We start from the raw sequence: 16,815 nt of genomic DNA, 5'->3' as shown, positions 1-16,815 counted from the left end.
AGCAGCAGGAGGCCCCATAGATGAGCAGCTCAGAAGGAGAAGACCAACAGCAAGAGGCCCAGCAAGAAGAGGCCTGACAAAGTGAGACAAGCAACTCATCAGGAAAGTCAGAAGAGACACAGATACAAAGAAGAGAAGAAGATACAAACACAGGTACAGACACAGAAGAAGAGGAAGAAGGAGACCAAAATCTTCACAGAGAAATAGAAGGTAAAACTGATGGACAGAATATAGATTAAGATTTTTTTGAAGAACAAATGAGAGCATTAAAATAATGGTTGTCATTAGAATTTGGTGCAATTAAAAGAAAAATGAAAAGAACAGAAGATAAAGTGCAACGATTAGAACTAGTCATGACAGAAATAAGGAAAAGAGTAGAAAATGTGGAAGAACGAGAAATGGCTGTAGAAATGAAAGTAAACGACTTGAGAGGAAAATTGGAAGAAAGTGATTTAAAAAAATTAAAGAGACACAAGAGTTGTCAGCTCAGAAATATATGTTGGAAAATTATAGTAGGGGAAACAACATAAAAATAGTGAGCCTAAAGGAAGATGAAGAAGGCACAGATAAGAAGGAATTTATAAAAGAATGGATCCCGAAGGTCCTGGGAACGACAGAAACGCAGGAAGAAATGGAAATAGAAAGGGCACACAGAACACTAGCTCTGAAACCACAGATACATCAAAAACCAAGATCCATCTTAGTAAAATTTTTGATATATACAATGAGAGAAAATATACTGGAGCGGGAAAGGAATATAATTAGAGAAGATAATAAACCATTGGAATACAAGGGTCAAAAAATATTTTTTTACCCAGACGTACTCTTCTTTAAGAGTTCAAAACTTAATACAGCAAAATCGATCGTATTGAAAAAAGGTTATAAATTCATATTAAGAGATCCAGCTGTGCTTAAAATATTTATCCCTGGAGAGCAAAACAGAATGTTCTTGGATCCGGAGGAAGCACAAGAATTTGCAGAACGTTTGCAGGACAGAAGGAGAGATGAAGAGATGTAATAAGATGAAGAATGGTGATAAAAGTATATATAAAGATGTAAAAACAATGTATCTGTAAAGAACTAAAGAAGGAAAAGAGAAGGGAAGGAAGGAAGTAAGGGGAAAAAAGTGTTTGTTATATGTGTTTATATAAAAAAAAAGTGTTTTCTGGGGGGTTAGGGGGGAGAGAATAACTGTCACTGCGAAATCAGTTGACGCTTGTGAACAAGATCGCAATCCAAATGGAATGGGGAGTTGTAGTGGCCCAGCAAGGGATAAGAGGCAACTAAGAGAGTTGGGGGGGGGGGGTATTTTGGGTAAAGGTAATAATTGGATGTGGGGGTTGTTGTTGGAGTATTTTGTTTTAAATGTGTTGTCATACATTGAGTTTAAAAAGGGAAAATTGAGAGATGAAAATGGGGAAAGGGGGATGGTGGTGGTGAGGAAGCGGAAATGAGGTGTAAACAAGATATGAGATGGCCACGTTGAACTATATGACTATAAACATTAATGGAATACATAACCAAATTAAAAGGAAGAGGCTATTAAATTTACTGAAAAAAGAAAAATTAGATATAGCATTTGTGCAGGAAATGCATCTAATTGAAATGGAACATAACAAATTAAAGAGAGACTGGGAAGGACATATAGTGGCAGCATTATATAATTCAAAAGCTAGAGGTGTATCTATATTAATTAATAAAAATGTACCAATCAAAATAGAGGAGGAAATAATAGATCCAGCAGGGAGGTATGTAATGATAAAGTGTCAGATATATTCAGAATTTTGGAATTTGCTCAATATATATGCACCTAATGAGGAGGATCAAAAGTTTATGCAGGATATTTTTTTGAAGATTGTAGATACACAAGGAAATATATTGATAGGAGGGGATTTTAACCTTAATTTGGATCCAATGTTGGATAAAACTGGACAAAAGACAAGTAAAAAGAATAAAGTAGCCAAATTTATGGTTAAATCGATGCAGGAAATTAAACTTATGGATATATGGAGGAGGCAGCACCCAAGAGAGAAGAAATATTCATATTATTCGAGTAGGCATAAAACATATTCAAGGATTGATATGTTTTTGTTGTCGGCCCATATTCAAGGAAGAGATAGGAAAACTGAGTATAAAGCTAGACTACTATCTGATCATTCACCCCTGTTATTAGCAGTAGAACTGGAGGACAGCCCACCAAGAATATATTGATGGAGGTTAAACTCCATGCTACTTAAAAGGCAGGAATTTAGAGAGTTTATTGAGCACCAAATTAAAACGTATTTTGAAATAAACACGGAATCAGTGAAAGATAAATTTATATTATGGGACGCAATGAAAGCCTTCATTAGAGGGCAGATAATAAGTTATGTAACTAAGATGAAAAAGGACGACAATCGGGAAATAGAGCAGTTGGAAAGGGAGATGGTAAGTACAGAAAAGGAACTAGTAAAAAGGGATGATATAACGAAAAAGAGAGAATTGGCGGACAAAAAAAATAAAATACGAACATTACAAATGTACAAGGTGGAGAAGAACATAATGAAAATAAAGCAAAAGTATTACAAAATAGGAGAAAAAACACATAAAATATTAGCCTGGCAACTTAAAACTGAACAAGCTAAAAGAACTGTATTGGCATCAAGGAAAAAGGACAAACAAATTACATATAACCCAATAGAGATTAATGAGAACTTTAAGGAATGTTATGAACAATTGTACCAAACTGAGAATGAGGGGAAAGATGATAAAATAGAAGAGTTTTTAGCTAAACTTGAACTGCCAAAATTGCAAGAAGAGGAATAAAACAAACTGATAAAACCATTTGAAATAGAGGAAGTACAGGATATATTAAAAAAGCTGCCAAACAATAAAACACCAGGAGAGGATGGATTCCCAATAGAATTCTATAAAACATTTAAAGAGTTATTAATTCCTCCTCTCCTGGAAGCAATGAACCAGATAGAAAAAACACAAAACTTGCCAGATTCATGTAAGGCAGCAATAATTACAGTAATCCCAAAGATGGGGAAGGATCCATTAACACCAGCATCATATAGACCATTATCTCTACTTAACTCAAATTATAAGATAATAGCAAAATTATTAGCAAACAAAATGGCGATTGTGTACCAAAAATAGTAAAACAAGATCAAACTGGATTTATTAAGAAAAGACGAACAGCGGATAATGTCTGTAAACTTATTAATCTAATTCATGCAGTTCAAGGAAATAAGAAGCCAACAGTGGCTGTTGCTTTAGATGCAGAAAAAGCCTTTGACAGAGTAGAATGGAACTATTTATTTAAAGTATTACAGAGGTTCAATCTACCAGAAAAATATATTAATTGGATTAAAGCATTGTATAATGGACCGTTGGCGAAGGTAACAGTAAATGGATATGTATCGAGCCAATTTAAATTAAGTAGGTCAACTAGACAGGGATGTCCATTATCCCCCTCATTGTTCGCCTTAGCAATAGAACCATTGGCAGAACTGATAAGAACAGAAGATAAAATAAAAGGGATAAAAATAAAGGAGAAGGAATATAAAATTAGCTTATTTGCAGATGACATCACAGTATACTTAACAGAACCAGAAATATCAATAAAAGAATTACATAAGAAATTTAAGGAGTATGGAGAAATATCGGGGTACAAGATCAACGCAGATAAAAGTGAAGTGATGCCAATGAGTAATGCGGATTATACATAATTTAAAAAAGTATCACCATTTAAATGGCAAACACAAGCAATCCGATACTTAGGTATCAGGTTAGATAATAACTTAAGCCACCTGTACAAACTAAATTAACAGCCACTAATAAAGAAATTGTAGGAAGACTTAGAACATTGGCAAGAATTACTGCTAATGTTAATAGGGAGGGTAAATTGGATTAAAATGAATGTCTTCCCAAGGATACAATATTTATTTCAATCGTTGCCAATTCCCTTATTAGAGAAATTATTTAATGAACTAAAGAGAATAATAAGGAAATTCTTGTGGAAAGGGAGGAAACCGAGGGTAGCGTTAGATAAATTAGCGGAGAGGTACAACCAAGGTGATTTGCAGTTACTGAACTTTAAAAATTATTATAGAGCCACACAATTAAGGTATTTATCAGATTTTTACCAGACAATGGAAAAAATGGGACTGGACTAAGATAGAACTAGATAAAATAGAGGAGAAAGTACTGGAACATATACTTGGGATGAAAACCTGGTGCAATATAAAAGCTCACCAGTACTGCATCATTTACTTAATATATGGAAGAAGATCCACTTAGAAAGGAAAAAAATGAATTACAAAATGCCAGCATTGTTATTGCCACAAAATCCATTAATCCCTTTTACAATAGATAACCTTTCCTTTAGAGAATGAGAGAGAAAAAGGAATCAAAAGAATAGAAAATTGTTTTTTGGGAAATAATTTATTCACATTTGAACAGTTGAAGTACAAATATGGAATAACTCATGGTACAATGTTTGCATGTCATCAACTGAGAGCTTATTTAAAGGATAAATTGGGAAACAGACTGAGATTACCAGAAGGAAGCAGCTTTGAAGATGTGATCACAGACACAATGATAATTAAAAGATTTATAACGAATATGTACATTAAGCTGCAAGATAAGGAAAATGATGAAATAAGCTATAAACCTAAACAAAAGTGGGAAAAGGATTTAAACATAAAAATAAAAAATGAAGCATGGGAAAAGTTATGTTCTGGAACTATGAAGAATACAATAAACACAAGGTTACGCATGATACAGTATAATTGGTTACATGGTATATATCACGCCTCAAAAGTTAAAAGAATGGGATTCAACATTATCAGATAGATGTTTTCGCTGTAAGAAGGAAATGGGAACAACAGTACATGCAATTTGAGCACGTACAAAAGTGAAAATGTTTTGGGAAGATCTAAATCAGATATTAAATAAAATCACAAAAAAAATAACATACCAAAAAATCCAGAGATCTTCTAAGTAACATAAGAAGTAAGGAATTTGGCCTCAAATTGGATAAAGTGCAAAAAAGATTTAATATGATAGCCTTAGCAGTAGCAAAAAAAATGTATAATGTCAACTTGGAAAATGGAAGAGAGCCTGAGAATACAGCAATGGTACATGGAAATGAATAAATGTATTCCATTGGAAAAAATAACAATTTAAAAAATAAAAGTCACATTATTTGAACAAATTTGGGAACCGTACATGGAACATAACAGAGAGGGCCTACTGCGGACCTCCACCCCCCTAAAATGATAAGAAGACAAAACAACTTGATCCAGTGTGTAAAAATAGATGACACATTTTTCTTGTTTATTTTTCATTGTGAGAAGAAATGGTTTTATTGTATATGTTGAATATTTATTGGTTTTGGAGGGGGTGGGAAGGGTGGAGGGAGGGTAGGGGGAAAAAAGGGAGAAAATGCCATTGTGTATATTTAATGAGAATTGTTTGTATATATTTTGGTTGATATGGTTCACAGTGAAAAATAAATTATAAATAAATTAAAATATAAATAAGAGCATTGTCCATTAGACTTGCCATTGACTAGTTAGTCACAATAATATAGTGTCACTGGTTTTGAAATTGCACATCAAGTATTAAACCAATCATCTGGAAGTGAGTGAAGATGTCAAGAATTGCAATTCTAAGCACACAGTGAAAACTAGAAATTCAAATGTAGTAAAAAAAAAAGTTCCTCCTTCATTTTTGTGTTCTTACTACAATCACAGGATCTGCAAACTTTCATGTTTCACTCCAGAGACTTGAGTGAATGCTCTCAATGTCAAATCCAGTAGCAACAAAGAAATAAGAAAAGAGAATGTTGGATTAAAACTTCAGAAAATAACATATGGATTAACATTAAATGTAATACATCTTAAAATCAACAAAAATTAAAGCCTTGGGAAATGCTTCCCCACTTGGCTATAGTGAGTTTTCAGTGCAGAGAAGTTTTGTAGAAGTAATTGTCACTGGATGTCATTAAAAGATTGTTTCAATTCTCATGAGCAAGACTAAACTTTAAAAGGTAGTGAAGTTTCAGTTTTGAGATGGAGTGTGAGATGATTGTGTATCCTTAGAAAACAATTTTAAATAATTTGCCTTATTTATATAGTATGTGGACTTCAAGAAGGCAAATTAATTAGTCTTCCCCTAATTGTTGCATCAAATGATGACTTAATAACTTATGAAATGCATGAAAAGAGTAAGATTGAATGGCTGTTGGTAAAGTGTGTAAGGTTAAGTATATATTAGTATCCATTTCAAAAAGCTGGAGAAGGCACAATGGATGGAATGGCTTCAGTCTGTGCATATAATTTTATGACTGGTCTGTACCAAGAGCTGGCTTTCTTCCCAGAAATAAGGTTTGATTTGCTTATAACTTCCATCTATGCCTTTCCAGTTTCTTTAACAGATGTATAACATTCATAGTCTCCATTCCTTTGCTGTAATCTCCATTTCCAGAAGTCTGAAAAATTATAGAATACATCCTGTTTGAGCCAAAGGGCCTTTGTAAGTTTGCTCCCAATTACTTTTAGAACCCTCTACAATTTATTTGAAAAAAAAATGTAACTAATGGAAGTAAACATGGAGATATTGTGTATTTGAATTTCCAGAAGGCATAGCGAGTGCACATACAAAAGTTGTTTGATAAGAGAGTTGTGTTAACATGGATTGAAGGCGAGTTAGCACATAGAAGACAGAGAGTTGGAAAAATCTGGTCTTTTTCAGACTGGAAGAATGCAACTAGTATAGTGTCCGAAGGATTGGTTATTGACCCTCAATAGAGGAGAAGGTGATATTTTAAATGTCCACGTTTGCAGGTGATACAAAACAGGTAGGAGGCCATATTGCTCGGAGGCTATTTCAGCTCTGAGTTAGATATTGCAAAATATTGACCAAGGCCTTTGATTTAGGAAAGTATGCTCTTAAGTCAGAGAAACGAAGCCAGATAATCATCTAAATTAGTGGTTTTCAAACTGCCCCTCTAAACTCCATCCACCTTAAACAATCCCTTACTAATCACAGAACACTTATGACATAGGGATTGCTTAAGGTGGTATGAGAGTGGGGGGGGGAGGGTGGGGGGGGGAAAGGCTGAGAACCACTGCTCTAGACCCAATTGTTACTGAATTATTTTACTTGAGAAAAATTGTCATTGGTCCATTTTCTTTCGAGTTATGAAACTGTGCATGTAACGAGTCAACTAGGTACAATTAAAACATTAGTTTTCAAACTTTTTCTTTCCCCTCACATACCACCTTAAGCAATCCCTTACTAATCACAGAACACTTATGGCATAGAGATTGCTTAAGGTGGAATGTTAGTTTAGGAAGCAGTTTGAAAATGACTGATCAAAATGAAGAGAGATAAAAGAGGAATCTCGGGTTTAAATTACAAAAAGTTAGAAGGCAGTGTTTAGAAAGGCAATTAGCATACTGGCCTTTTCGACAAGAAGGTTAAAGTTGTAATTGTACTGGGAAGTGCACACAGTTTTAGTCCCATTATTTAAGAAAAGATAACCTAACATGGTGGAGGGGGTGGGGGGGCGGTCTGGAAGAGATATACTACACTAGTTTGTGAGATGATAGTGTCATCCTATCATGAACAGCTAAAGGTATTTGATCTCTTCTTCGGAGTTGAGAAGAATAATGAATATTGTGGATTTTAAGATATTCCTTGTTGCAGGGTAAATGATGGTCATGTGGATGTCCTCGCGGAGTGACAGAAATCTCTACCCAAAAGGGTTATATAGTCTAGATATAGAAATATTTAAAGGTGGATGAAGTTTTGAACAATTGTAGTATTAAGGGCTGGGGAAATGGCACAGAAGAGATGTGACCGGTGATGGATCAGGCTGGAGGGGCTGTGATCTCGTCCTGCAACTACTTCCTGAGCAATTCCTCATTCTCAAATGTAAGATGATTCCTCAGTCTCTAAATAGCTACTGTACATCCTTTTGACTAACAAAATTGGCTTACTTAAATTATCAATCACTTTTTTACTGCATTAATCACCTCAAAGTTCCGTGAGGATAATAAAACTGATTCATTTTTGCTGCTCTCTTTGTTTTGATATTTTTCAATTTTTGTCTCTAACTCTCCAAAAATAATCACACTCTCTAATCTTACTGTTCATTGAACTCATTCCTGAAATTTATCCCTTTACTCATTATCATAACATTTTTAATTTATTTCATTAATATTTTCCAGTTAATGATTTCCTAGTGCAGACTTAACTCATGTTGGTTTAACTTTTCTTTCAATTAATCTTTGAACTGATGTTACTCTTAATGTTTAAATTACAGCAACTGTGTTTTTCCTTTATGTTGCAACTTAAATAATTTTATTCAAAACTTGGTGTTTAAATGATAATTAATGATTTGGCTTCCAGGAGTTACTGCTATAACTAAGATCATAATTTTATTAACACCAATGATCCTTCTGCTATTAATTAAAATCCTCTGTACTGCTTTGTGATTTCTTGTTCTCTTTGAAAATGTTGCTTTCTAATTTTATGACAATGTTCGAGTAGTCAAATTGAAATAAAATGTAATCCTTGCCTAGTAATATGTTTACAGGTCTAATAACATTTTCTGAAATTCGCATGTCCTTATATAATGATTATGCAATATATTTAGGTTGGCTGTACGTTACAGTGCTGGATTTTTAGAGCTGGTTGCTGCCTCTATAGCCCCAAATATTACCTCACTGCTGGTACTTGGGAAGCAGGTAATTCAGACTACATCTGTGAGATTGGGTGCTCTTGTCGATTTGTAGATAGTATCCCCCCCCCCATGGATGTCTTGCAATGCATAATCAAGGTTAAGTGCTTTTATAACAATCACCAGAAGAAATGTATATTCTGCTTACTAACAGTTTTGTTTTACCAGTTTTGTGTGAGATTTGAGCATGCATGGGAATAATTTGTCTTTGTGGCTTGCTTTGCTTTTGCTTGTATACAGTATGTTCCCATTTAATAATATTTCTTAACCAATATGCATCCAGTTGTGTTCTCCTATCTACTTGCCTTGCAAAACACAATTTAGCTCTGAGTGTGGATCATTTTCTGCTAAGTTGCATTTGAATCACGTCATTCTATTTCTTAACATTCTCACAATGGAAGTCCTTATGATATATAGGTCAGCATTTTAGCAATAATACCTGTATACAGATTTTTTAAACGTTTTGGAATTTGATTTCACTATGTCAGAAAAATGATGTGTGGAGATTCGGTTTTATCTCTCTGGTGGTGCTGAGTATTTGCCCTAAAATACTGTGGTGCCGAAAATTTGAATTTAAAAACAAAGAATGATGGAATTATTGAACAGAAGGATGATAGTAGCAAACAAACAGAATGGGAACAGGACAAACAAAAACTAAAGATGAGTTATTGTGCATATGGGGGACATCCTTGGATATGACAGACTGGTACTTGCCTTATCATGAGATGAGGTACTTATCATTCTTAATAGTTCAAAAATTTCTTGGCCCTGGCAGCATCCTTGTAAAGCTCTTCTGTACCTTTCCCCATCTAATTGTATCTGTGGTCAGAATTCTAGGCAGTACTTTGGATGTGGCCTTGGCTTGTGTTTAATGCAGTTCAATCATGACCTTCCTGCACTTTCATTCTTCATCTAATATAGGAAAGCATCTGCTGTGCCTTGTTGTATATTTTATTGACCAATCTGACTTAGATGGTGGTGCACAAGGTAGAATATTCAAATTTGGAAATGACACATACCTTGTAATTTGGAAAATAGGAAGGAGACAGGTAATGAATTGAAAGGAAACGTGGATGAATTGGCTGAATGGACAGTGTGAATTGATATTCTGTGGCAAGATTAAGACATTGGAGTAATATAGCTTAAATGTACAGTTGCACAGGGTATAAGGGAACAGATGGGCCTAGGTGTATATATACCTAAATAATATGTAGGGGTAGAGTATGTTGGTAAAATGGTTAATAAATGATTCATAATCAAAGATTTAGTACAAAAGCCAAGACATGTTGAAATTGTATAAAACACTGGTAAGGCCTCCATTGGAGTATTGCATCTAATTCTGATAACCTAACAGAAAGACTTTTCGTAATCTTTTTGACTGCGTTTGGATCAGAGATGTTTAGATTGTGCTGTTTGGAGAAAAGAAAGTTGAGGGGTAAATTGACAGATCGTGACTGGTTTAGATCGGGTAAATAGAAGGTCGCAGTTTCCCTTCGTAAATAGTTTAAGAACCAGAGGGCAAAATAGAGAAAGGGGATGCGAGGGGAAATAATGTTGACAGAAATGTTATGATCTGGAACTCAAAGCACATAAAGATGGTAGAAGTAATTAATAAGTGCCTTCAAAAAAAATAATTTGCTTGGCTCTGGGGAAATGACAAGAATGAATGATAAAGTTGCTTTAGGAACAACCTTCATCAACTGGGGGCTGAATAACCTCATCCTATACAGTGATAATTCAATGAGTTTAGACTTCTCCTTGCCTTTACACAAGATTGTTTATTCACTATTTTAACCTTTCTAGTTATCCTGGATTATTGATTTTTTTTCTTCATGCTTTCACTTCTTCCCATTTATGGGTTTCCTTCTCCTTAGAGCAGGGGTATCAAACATGTAGTTTGTGAAACCACTCCATACTAGTCTGTCAATGGAACATGATTAACTGTTCCAAGCATCGTAGGCTTGTGGTACAGCTTCAAAAATGCAAAAAAAATTCATAAAATCTTTTCTGCATAATTAGGATGAATAGGACGGTAGAACAGAAAGATCAGGGAAATGTAGGCATTGCTTGAGGTTAAATTGAACTTTCCCACAAATTTCCTATAAATATTTATAATACCTATTCATAAAGTTCATATTCCACAGTAATACTGAGTGATGAAAGGGAGGAGACATTAAAAAGGATTTGATTTTAATGGTAGTTGTTGCCAAGCAGTTTATGCATTGTACTGTTTTCTTACAGTGAAATGTGGGTCATGAGCTAATTTTAACTACTAGAGGGGATTTATGGGACCAAATTATCAAGCCAACTGCTGTTATGCCTTAGCTTCTTTTTAACCTTCAACAACTAATTCAAAATTTCTTCCTGCTTCTCATTTTCAACAGAAAAATCTCAATTCACATGTAAGAGTGTTCTATATTTCTCCTTCCAGTTAGTGAAAAGAAATCCTGTTTAAAAACGTTCAGTACTTGTAAATTGGGATTATGCATAGAGTGGAAGGCATACTGTTCCCAGTGATACAGCTGAGCTCATTGACAAAATTGCAGGTTCAGAAGGGAAGACATCCAACATCTTGACATATTAGAGTTTCATTAGGTGGTCAAGTAATTTCACTGTAATTTCTCAAAATTGCCCAAACCAGACAGAGAGCAAGAAAATTTTAAGGAAAAATTTAAATTCACTGCAAATCAAGTTTCAGTTACAGTGTATTGCTTGTGCTAGAAGCTGTCCTTGACCACAACACCAGATTAAATTGATGACCATGATGATTTTCTGCTACTTATGTCAGGTTGAGAGCTCTGAAGTGGACTTTACTTCATCTGCAAGGCTGTTAATAACCACCTTTTAAAATGTGTAGCAAAACGAAATGTTAATGCAATTAATCATTTTTTACCTATTTTTAGATATTTAAAAATCTTATTTGAATTATTTTTTTTCTGTGATTTAAAAACCATTATCAAGTATATTAAATACAACTTCATTAGTTTAATGACTTCAATAATGTCCAAAAGTGAACAATGTCAGTACTGCTGGAGTTGCTGGAATGGCAACACTGCCACTGGTGAGAATAGGGGAGAGCAGGGATACAGGGCTCCTCTGCCCGGTAATAATACTGATAGTCCCATACGGACTTTATTTTTAAGCAGCCTTTTATGGAGGTTGTGTTTTGTTTTTCACATGTTGAATCTACAGAGGACTGTGCCCTTGATGGCAGCGCCCATGCTTGGCAGCTGATTGTGAGGGGTTGTAGATTCCAGGGGATCAGTAAACCCAGTGCAGGGCTCCAAAACAAGAGAGCAAACCTCTGCTGAGAAACCACTCTGTGTGCCATTACAGCAGGCAAAAGTTGACAAATGTTGTGTATTATTACATCCTGTGTATTGGTGCATGAAAGTAAAAGAATTTTGAATGTATCAATAAACATTTTAATATAAACTATTGTATTTTCAAATTGTTCTCCAAAATACTGCAAGATTATGTTGGTTCATAGGACATCGTTTGTGATTATGCAAATAACTTTTTTGTGGAAACTAGCATGAAAATTTGAGAAATCTAATGTAATTTTGAGTAAAGTTTATACCTTGATTGCAGACTACCCTCAAGCCAGAAAGACGAGTGCATTGAATAACATTGCAAGGTTGCTAAATGGCACAAAGATAGGTAGAAAAGTAAGCTGTGAAGATGACTTGAAGGACAAACATGGGTTAATCAAGAGGGCAAAGATTCTCCAAATGGAGTGAATGTGGGGAAAATGTGAAACTGTCCATTTTGAAAGGGGATGCAATGAGGAAATGTGTTATCAAAATCAAAAGAGATTCCATAGCTCTGAGTTGCAAAAGGACTGGACCACTAAAGATTAGTACACAAGTAATGCAAATTAACACATTTTTCTCAATTGTCACCAGGAGAATTGAATATAAAAGTAACATGGCTATTCTTCAATTGTACAGGGCACTGGCAAGACCACAGCTGAATTACTACTTGACTAATATATGCAGTGGACTCACAAATGAAGAAAGGTTGTATTGGCTAGATTTAAATGTGCCAGAAATTAGAAGGAGAAGTGACTTAGCATGTAAGACCTTGAACGGTTTGATGGGATTGGGATTGTCATTTTGTGGGAAAGTCTCCACTAGGAGTCACTGTTTAAAGATAACAGGTACCCAGTTAAGACGGATGAGATCAAATATTTTCTTGCAAGATTGAGATCTTTGGAACAGTCTTCCTCTTGGAGCTCTGAAAGTAGAATCCTTGAAAAACATCAAGGCAGAGATAGATAGGTACTTGATGAGCATGGGAAATGAAGAGTTCCACATTGAATGAAGAATATTAAGTTGAAGTTGTACTGAGCTACTATAGATATTGGAGTGCATGTGGTGGAATTGTTGTACACATTGTCAAGTTGATGTATATGCTGTGGCATCTAGTGCAAGACTGACACCTCTAGGCTTGGATGCTTGGCTTATCTAGCTTATCTACATCACTGCTTCTGTCACATGGGCAGGAAGTGACATCATCAGTGATGTCATCGCCCCAGATAAATACCTGTGTTGGATGCAGGTCAATTTTCCACAGCACGTCTGCCATTTTGGGAGCCAGTTCACTTGCTGGTAAGTGGTTTGCCACAAAGTTACATTAAGGCTTACCATGTTCTTATTAACTATTTGAGTGACCGAATATATAACTTTTGATTCCAACATGCAAGTACCATATTTTTATGCATATAGCACATGTGTTGTATGCGCTTTTTACAAACCGGGTAACCCACCATGCGTTATATGCGTGCGCGCTATACAAGAAATTTTTTACATTTTGAAACATCTTGCACAATTTACAGCAAGTGTGGAAAATAGTAGTGGCAATAGAAGAATGCACACAATTTATAGCAGGCATTAAACTGCATAATTTATAGTGGGCATGGGAAGATAGTAGCGGCAATGAAACAATGTGCATAATTTACTGCAGGCATGGGAAAGTAGTAGCAGCAATTAAATCGTGCACAACTTATAGCGGGTGTGGAAAAGTCGCACCGGCAGTAAACAATACACACAATTTATAGCAAGCGTGGGTAAGTAATAGCAGCAGTGAAACAAGTGTGCAATTTACAGACAAACGTGGGAATTGGGTACACACAAAATGGCAAAATTCAAAATTTCAATCTTGGTAGTCTTGGGAATATCTCTTTGGCCTGAGTGCCATGGCATTCCAAAAAAAGAGGATATTTTGGCTAGCGTACTACATCGTAACAATGTAAATTGCCTAAATCTGTCCCCTGAGGGAAGAGATTAACATATCAAGTGCCTCTGAGAATAACAGTCTCAGATGAACTATGCAGGAGGAGATCATCTATATAATGAGCGATTGACACCTCAGGGTGAAGTTCATGGGAAATTAACTGTGGCAGATAGTGGAACTATGGAATGTGTATGGCCTCCTGTCCCAAGTAAATGCAATTGCTCTTGTTAGTTGAAATGTAGAATACATGCCCATCATTTAAGATTTTCCATGTGCTATATGAGTGTGCACATTATCTAAGTGGAAATACGGTATATCGCCAAAGATCCTGGGGCGTATTTTTTTTTGCTCTTAAATTCTGTTTCTCTGACAACAGGTAGACCAGGCTTGTGTATCGTTTTACCTTATTGAAATATTGTTAGCTGTACTTCAAAATCTGGGTCAGACTTATTTTTTGCAAGAAAGGCAAAATATTGGATTGGTAGAAATTTCGAATGGGGTAATTAAAACTTCAGGTAGCCTTTTATTTGACTACAGAGCATTATTATGGTTTTGCTTCTATTTGGATATCTAACTATGACAGTACATGTATAAATTCAATGAACTGAACATATTCGTGGAAATGTTTGTCGGATATTGCATCAGATGAATAAATTGTGTCTTAATGCAGATTAGTAGATAGGTATATGTGGTCATTCTAGGTAGTTTCTGTTTCTTGACAGAATTGTTGTATGCTTTCAATATAAATAACAGTGTAATCAGCATCTCTGTTGACATCAATTTCTTGCTCAATGAATCTAAGTGGTGGGGATTGATATTGTCCATAATTATTGAAGCTGAGACCTGTCATAGTGTAATATGACACAAGCAGGCCCTTTGGCTCATCATATCCATGCTACCCTTTGTACTTGTCTACACTAATCCCATCTACCTGTATGTGTTCTGTTGTCATCCCTGTCTTGGCAGTTCAAGTGCTTCTCTAGCAGCAGCTTAAATGTTAAGTGAGTACCAGCCTCTGCTCTCTCTTCAGGCAGCACCTTTCAGATCCTTTCCAACCTCTGTGCGCAAAATAATCAATTCAGAGTTGAATATCCAACTGAAAGGATAACTTTAAATCAGAAGATCCCTTGGAATAATGTGTTGACTTAAGATTCACAAAACAAAATATACTGATATTTAATGTTATGCTTGCAATAGATGTCTGATTCAAGAGCATAATATTACAGATGCCTGAAATTAAGGCAGAAAGTTGTGGAAATGTTTAGGAAATCAGAGCAGTATGATTCAAGAAAATTTGCTAACATTTTAAATTGATCACAACCGAGAAAAATTATGGAAGTACATACACACAAAGACAGGTAAAAGAAGGAAGGGGAGAAAAATGGGAAAGGCTCCATATAGTAGAAAATGGGAAATTAAATCACAGGGACAAAAGATAACTGTTTCTGTCAAGTTAAGAAACTAAAGACAAATGATGTCGAAGTGTATGCAGGATAGTTAACACAATTTGCTGAACTCGCTGATGCATGTGAAGGTGAATGGAAAGATAAGGGGCAATATCTCGGGCTTGCTTTGAACTTCATTAAACTGTGTGAGAAACCAAATAGAGGGAGGTCATATTGTTCTCTTTACTCATTCTGGAAGCAAATAGAATTACATGTAGCAAATACAAAAAAGTAAATTGCTGTTTCCCATGATAAATGTGAAAACACCGAAATGCTGGGAGAATTCAGCTGGTTTATTCAATAGCTATAGGAGACAATAATATATGGCCGACATTTCGGGCCTGAGCCTGTCTTCAAGGAAAAATCAGAAAAGGCAGAAGCCGGAGATATCAGAAAGTCTCAGAATTCAAACAGGAATCCAAAGGTATTAAGTGGATGTGATAAGGGTCTAGGTGGAATGTGTCATGTCTGTGTGAAAGGAGACAGGCAATGGAGAGTTGCTGGGGGGAAGCAAGGGGGTGGGAATTTAACGAGAGCCAGAGAAGTTGATATTAATGCCATCCAGTTGGAGGGTGCCCAATCGGAAGATGAGGTGTTGTCCTCCAATTTACGGGAAGTCTCAGTCTGACAGTGCATGAGACCATGGATAGACATGTCGGCAAGGAAAAGAATGGAGAATTGAAATGGGTGGCTACTGGGAGATCTACACTATTGTGCCAGTCGGAGCTGAGGTGCTCAACAAAGCAATCTCCCAGTCTGTCCAGTCTCTCCAATGTAGAGGAGACCCCAGTGGGAACACCAAATGCAGTAGATGACCCCTGCAGATTCACAAGTGAAATGTTGCTTCACTTGGAAGGACTTTTTGTGGCTGAATTGTGCTGGGGGAGGAGGTGTAGGCACTAGTGGAGCATCTCATGCAGTCACAGGGGTAGGTCCCAAGGGGACGATTAGTGGGGAGGGAGGAGTGGACTGGAGAGTCACGGAGGGAGTGGTCCTGCAGAAGGCAGAGAAGGGAGGAGAGGGGATTATATGTCTAGTGGTGGGGTAGATGGTGGAAATAGTGGAGAAGGATGTGTTGGATATAGATGCTAGTGGAGTGGTAAATGAGATGGAGGAATTGAAAGAAGGGAATGGAATCCTTACAGGGGACAGGGTTGGAAGAGGTGTGGGAGTTGGTGGGTTTATAGAAGATGTCTGCTGAAGGTTGTCTCCTGAGATGGAGACAGAGAAATCAAGGAAAGGGAGAGTGTTGCTAAAAATGGACCAATTGAATTTGAGGTCAGAGTGGAAGTTGGCAGCAAAGTGAATGAAGTCGTCGAGCTCATCATGGGTACATGAGGCAGCATCAAAGTAGTCATCGATGTAGCACATTTGCCCTGGCCCCCTTCATCTTCACCCACA

General features: G+C 36.1%; 1 protein-coding gene across 8 annotated transcripts in view; it reads left to right on the top strand.

Annotated features, from left to right (window-relative positions):
• Nucleotides 1-16,815, top strand: part of phkb (phosphorylase kinase, beta) — a 167,244-nt gene that overhangs the window by 123,735 nt on the left and 26,694 nt on the right. For 2 of the 8 annotated variants that reach the window (XM_069901670.1, XM_069901674.1), the window contains one exon: nt 8,651-8,741. The exons of the other annotated variants lie outside the window; for them this stretch is intronic. In XM_069901670.1, coding sequence (XP_069757771.1) covers nt 8,651-8,741 — 91 coding nt within the window. The remainder of the gene's footprint in view (nt 1-8,650; nt 8,742-16,815) is intronic. 8 annotated transcript variants of the gene reach the window in all.

Source organism: Narcine bancroftii, chromosome 10 (genome assembly GCF_036971445.1).
Source record: "Narcine bancroftii isolate sNarBan1 chromosome 10, sNarBan1.hap1, whole genome shotgun sequence".
Lineage (NCBI taxonomy): Eukaryota > Metazoa > Chordata > Chondrichthyes > Torpediniformes > Narcinidae > Narcine > Narcine bancroftii.
Note: the sequence above shows the minus strand (reverse complement) of the source record. Positions and strands in the feature narration are given on the sequence as shown.